At 57.1% G+C, this 5,686-nt stretch overlaps 1 protein-coding gene across 1 annotated transcript; it reads left to right on the forward strand.

Moving 5' to 3' along the window:
- Positions 1–5,280, forward strand: LOC119104015 (aromatic-L-amino-acid decarboxylase). The gene is made up of 8 exons (XM_037227742.1): positions 1–98; positions 1,110–1,344; positions 2,013–2,262; positions 2,769–2,917; positions 3,387–3,581; positions 3,925–4,050; positions 4,403–4,603; positions 5,010–5,280. Exons 1-8 carry the CDS (start codon positions 19–21, stop codon positions 5,211–5,213), a joined length of 1,440 nt encoding a protein of 479 aa, XP_037083637.1. The 5' UTR covers positions 1–18; the 3' UTR covers positions 5,214–5,280.
- The last annotated feature ends 406 nt before the right edge of the window (positions 5,281–5,686 follow it).

A 5,686-nucleotide genomic window follows, 5' to 3' on the forward strand; every position in this document is an offset into this window, starting at 1 on the left:
TCGGCAGGCGGCAGCACCATGAACGCCGAGGAATTCCGCAAAGCTGGCAAGGAGATGGTGGACTATGTAGCCGATTATTTGGAGAACATCCGCGAAAGGTGAGGAGCGGGTCATACGCATTGGGTTCATACGCGTTTTCACGGTCTTGGAATGATTGGAAGAGTTTGGAAAATGGCAGAGGCGCTCTGACTATCTCTAGCTTACAACTTCCATCTAACTTCTATATAACTTCTGTCTAACTTCCGGCTATTTCTCCAGCTGACGATCGGATCTCGTTTGTTATCAGACCCACCACCATAAAACGTACGTGCATCACAACACGCAGCGGATGTATTTTGTCACGCAGTGCGGTCCCGCGGTGGTACTTCACGTTATCCGACCGTTGATTTTCAACCGCAAATCAGATGTTTTACCTGCATGCAGCATGTCGTTCATGTAAGAATCCGAAACCACTTGATCGAGACGCGATAATAGCAATATCATTTCGATTACGTTCGGGGACGATGTGACTGCTATAGTCATGCGTCCATGGCGGTGATAAACTGCGTGTGGTTAGTCAACTATGGGTTGGATTGTGCATGGTCATCGATCAAAGCAAACATGCTAGAAATTGGCCCCGAACGTTTTCAAGAGCTCCCGATACATACGAAAACTTTCTCCAAAAGATGACTTAGATTGTGCCATTCAAGACAGACCATTCAAAGGTGCGCCAGTCAATAACATTGGGACGCCGCAGCGGTAGTGGTTCGGTGTCGGCCAATCCCATCACGACAAACGCATCACGAGCTATCACCCCTAGTACACTACGACCGTTTTTTTTCCAGAGGGCGTAAACAAACCCTGAACGTTTACCAGGCGTCCATGGCCGTTGTGGCCTGTGTGACCTACGTAATCTTCGTGACTGACACGAGTTGCTCGAGTGTTGTGACCTGCACTACCCGTTTGCCTGCTGGGGTGACCTGCGTGACCAATGTGACTTGTGTGACCCATCTGACCTGTGCGAACCGAGTGATTTACTTGGCCCGTATGACCTGTGCGACCTGTGTGACCTGTGTGATCTGTGTGACCTGTGTAACCTATGTGACCTGTGGCATGACCCTGTGCGGCAGGCGCGTGCTGCCAACCGTGCAGCCGGGCTACCTGCGTCAGCTGATCCCGGCGCAGGCGCCCGAGGAGCCTGACTCGTGGCAGCAGGTGCTGCAGGATGTGGAGCGCGTCATAATGCCGGGCGTCACGCACTGGAACTCGCCGCAGTTCCACGCCTACTTCCCCACCGGCAACTCGTACCCCGCCATCGTCGCCGACATGCTGTCCGACGCCATCGGCTGCATCGGCTTCACTTGGGTGCGTCGGACGGGGCGGTCTGCCGCCTCCAGTCGATAGGGCGGACCGCATCGGCTGGGTCCGCGGTCCAGCTGGACCAGGCGATAGCGCTTCGGGCTCCATGTTCCTCAGACGAAAGCACGGGCCCTGCTGTAGACCACTATGCTTGATGATGGGAATTAGCCTGAAGGTCACGCCGCTCATGTCGTGCTTGATGTTGCTGAATCGTCAATGGTTGCCTCGTAGACGCTAATATGTCGTTGATTTTCCGTTTTAATAACCGTTACTTAGCTGCCTCCTGGGAATAGTTTATTTGAGAGAATATAGGAATACTTCATAGAGCCGTCGCTGTCTGGTGTCAAGCGGACAGGGTGGTTGGACCAGTTGCAGTGCTGCCTCATGAATATGATGGTCTGGAACGTATGTTATGAGTGCAGCGTAGGATGCTTTCCTGAATTAGTGATATTGTCTTAAATTCAAACGTTGTTTTCAACTGTTTCTTGGGATTCTTTGTGCTAATCACATGCCACTGAATGCTACACCATCAAGCCGCCAAACCGGGCAGACCGTCCCACAAGACGTCCCAGCCAGGGCCCGCAACCGACGAGAGCTGACGGTGCAACGCCGCGATGGGAGGCGGCGGCTGCGGCGCCGCCAGCCACCTCATGCGGCGGCTCGCTCCTCCACAGATCGCCAGTCCGGCCTGCACCGAGCTGGAGGTGGCCATGATGGATTGGCTGGGCCAGGCGCTGCGACTGCCGGCGGCGTTCCTGGCCAGCGCCGGCCACGGCGGCGGCGGCGTCATTCAGGGCACAGCCAGCGAGGCCAGCGTGGTGGGGCTGCTCAGCGCGCGCGCGCGCGCCACCCGCCGCCTCAAGCAGAAGCACCCGGACTGGCTGGAGAGCGCCGTCGTCGGCCAGCTGGTGGCCTACTGCTCCGGTGAGCGGGCTCCTGCTCCGGATAGCTCGCTGCTGGGACGCAGCTGGATCTGGGAACCGCCGACGGCTGGTCTCAAACGGACAGGGTCGTGAGACCTGTTGCCGTTGCTGGGACGTAGCCGGATCTGGGAACCGCCGACGGCTGGTCTCAAATGGACAGCGTGGTGGGACTTGTTGCCGTTCTGCCCCTTTCGCGAATGTGATAGTCTGGAGTCATGATAGAATTACATCGCATGTTTAGTTAAATGTTGATTTGTTTTTTAATTGGAACATTTGTCATGCATAATCCATTAGGATTCTTTGGGCAAATTGCATCGGTAAAACGATTCGCGTAAACGGCTGCTATGGCCCGAATGCTCCTGTGCGGTCCTGCAAACCAACACAGTTTTTGTTTTCTTTCTTTCTCAGACTTCCGATATCCTGATCGAGAGTGCAAGCACAGTGCGAATACGTGCGCGCTTGCAGCACCGGCATGACTTCATAACAGCAGTTGTCCACCATTGGCAGACCAGGCCCACTCGTCTGCAGAGAGGGCCGGACTGTTGGCCGGCGTGCGCATGCGCCAACTGCAGACCGACAACAACTTTTCGCTGCGCGGCGCGGCACTGCGACGGGCCATTGAGAAGGACAAGTCTATGGGGCTCGTGCCGTTCTTCGTAAGAACCCCGTTTCCGTGCTCTTCGTGCAACAGCTGGCTTTGAACATTGGTTTTGTGTGTTCGTATCATGCTTCGCACAACAATGCAGAAATGCAAAGATGCTCAAACCGCTTACACGTCTTTTCTTGCCTAAACAATTGATCACCTCTCATGGGCGTTCCTCACGCATGGGGTCCTCCTCGCGAACTGTCAAGTATCATGATATGTTCCAGCATTTCCCTTCCCACACAGCTCTACTGCCGATGGCTCTGAGCCAACTTATTCACATCAGTCAGCCGGTGCAGTGGTCTCTCCTCCCCCGACCCGTTCTCGGCATGTGCAGTCCTGCGCGGACTCAACCATCTGGCTCGCCCGGCGTGACGATGCCGTCAGCTGGCTCGCCCGGCGTGACGATGCCGTCAGCTGGCTCGCCCGGCGTGACGACGGCGTGTGCTGGTCGAGCCACTGACCCCGTGACTCGCCGCCAGCTGTTGGCCACCCTGGGCACGACGCCGTCCTGCGCGTTCGACTGTCTGCCCGAGCTAGGCGCCGTGTGCGAGGCCGAGGGGCTCTGGATGCACGTGGACGCCGCGTACGCCGGCTCGGCCTTCATCTGCCCCGAGTTTCGGCCACTGCTCGACGGCGTGGGTCTGGCCGACTCCTTCAACTTCAACCCGCACAAGGTGAGCAGGGTGGGCGACATCCTTTGCAACAGGGGCGTCGCGCCCTGCAGAGATGTCTCCTAATGACGACCTGAAGCGGAGAACAGCGGGTGATGACGGCTTTAAGGCATGATCCAGCTCGAGCGTCATTTCAATTCAGCTGTATCGTGAACTGCCAAAGCTGTGTCGTGACAGACAGATACGTGCATCCAGGGTCACGTGCTGATACAGACGTGGGCGACTCTTGCACACTCTTTTGACTGGGATCCCGCCTAGGCTCCTTAATACAAGTGATGCATAGACTTTCACGGTATGCTTTACTGGGTACGTACGAATTAATTTCAGTCCCTGTTAATAATTGCAGTGGATGCTAGTGAACTTTGACTGCTCGGCGATGTGGGTGAAACGAGCCAACGACTTGGTGGACGCTTTCAACGTCGACCCGCTGTACTTAAAACACGATAAACAAGGATTGGTGCCTGACTACAGGGTAAGTGCTGAAAACAGACGGATGCTCATATATCGACGCTTAAAATGGGAAGTCATCCTAAGATGCTTCCGCCGTTCTGCTGCGTCTGAGTTTGGACCGATGACGGGGTCGAAAATTTTCACTAATGTTGCAAGCTTTACAGCAGGTTTGAAAAGGTCAGATCCACCACATCCATCCATCGAGCCCATCCGTCTCCAAGAGCAAATGCATTTTGCGTGTCTCACATGTGTGGGCATTGGAATGGGAGCGTTTCTAACATGTGACTGACACTCATTCGCATCGGGTTCAAATACCATTACTCCAACGAAAGAGCACGCAACCAATGACTGTCGGTTTTCCCGCCGGATGGCAGCACTGGCAGATCCCGCTGGGCCGCCGTTTCCGCTCGCTGAAGCTGTGGTTCGTACTGCGAATGTTCGGGCTGAGCGGCCTGCGCGCCCACATCAGGCGTCATGTGGCGCTGGCCAAGCTGTTCGGCGAGCTGGTTGGCGCCGACCGCCGCTTCGAGGTCGTGACACCGGTCACTCTGGGCCTGGTCTGCTTCCGTCTCAAGGTCAGCACCGCCCAGGCGTTCTGTTGGAAACAGGGCCTTGCATCTAAACGGAAACGAGCTATTGTATGCATGTGGAATCGTTGGAGGGAACACATAACAGCCAGGTGATGTAAGTAGTTGCGTCAGCGTGCTTACCTAGAATGGTTTGCAGAACTTGAAAACAAGGCATGTTCAATGACGGCTTAAGAATATAGCGCGCTATTTCACTGATCGTTAATTCGCAAGGCCAAGATATTGGGCTGGGGTTATTGCCACCACCCTGTCCGTGGTTGATTAAATTTCAGTATGGGCCAGTCTTCACGGCCAATGTGAGCCAAGTCCCAAGCCGGCCCGGCACTGACACGTGACCTCGGCCTGCCCGCGGGGGCCTTCATCGCAACGAGACCGACCCGCTGCCCGCCCCCAGGCCAAGAACGAGGTGAACGAGGCGCTGCTGAAGCAGATCAACGACGCTGGTCGGATCCACATGGTGCCCTCGAAGCTGCGCCAGACGTACATCCTGCGGTTCGCCGTGTGCGCCAGCGCCACCGAAGAGAGCGACATCGAGCTGGCGTGGGGCGAGGTACGCGACCAGGCCACGCGGCTCGTCGGGCCGCCCGACCGCCTGTGAGCGGGACGCGGCGGAGTGGGGCGGGACAGGACGGACCGGACGCGGCGGAGTGGGACGGGACAGGACGCACCGGGACGCGATGGGGCGGGACGGGACGCCACGGGACGCGATAGGACGGACCGGACGCGGTGGAGTGGGACGGGACGCCACGGGACGGGACAGGATGGACCGGACGCGATGGGGCGGGACGGGACGCCACGGGACAGGACAGGACGGACCGGGACGCGACTCAGGACGGGACGGGACACAGAGAACCGTGGCAGGATAAGACGGGGACAGGATATGGAAGCTGGTATGTGCCCTGACCTTCACGTGCAGGACGCCAGAAAAGTACAAGACAGGACACGGCGAGGCAGACAGCACGACATTTATGACTAGGGTGACGTGAGAAGGACAGGGACACGACGTGGACATCTGAGCAGGACATTGTGGACCGGGACGGGGCATGGCGGGCGCGACAGGACATGCCGATC

The sequence above is a fragment of the Pollicipes pollicipes genome, unplaced genomic scaffold (assembly GCF_011947565.3).
Source record: "Pollicipes pollicipes isolate AB1234 unplaced genomic scaffold, Ppol_2.1 Scaffold_5724;HRSCAF=6776_pilon_pilon_pilon, whole genome shotgun sequence".
Lineage (NCBI taxonomy): Eukaryota > Metazoa > Arthropoda > Thecostraca > Pollicipedomorpha > Pollicipedidae > Pollicipes > Pollicipes pollicipes.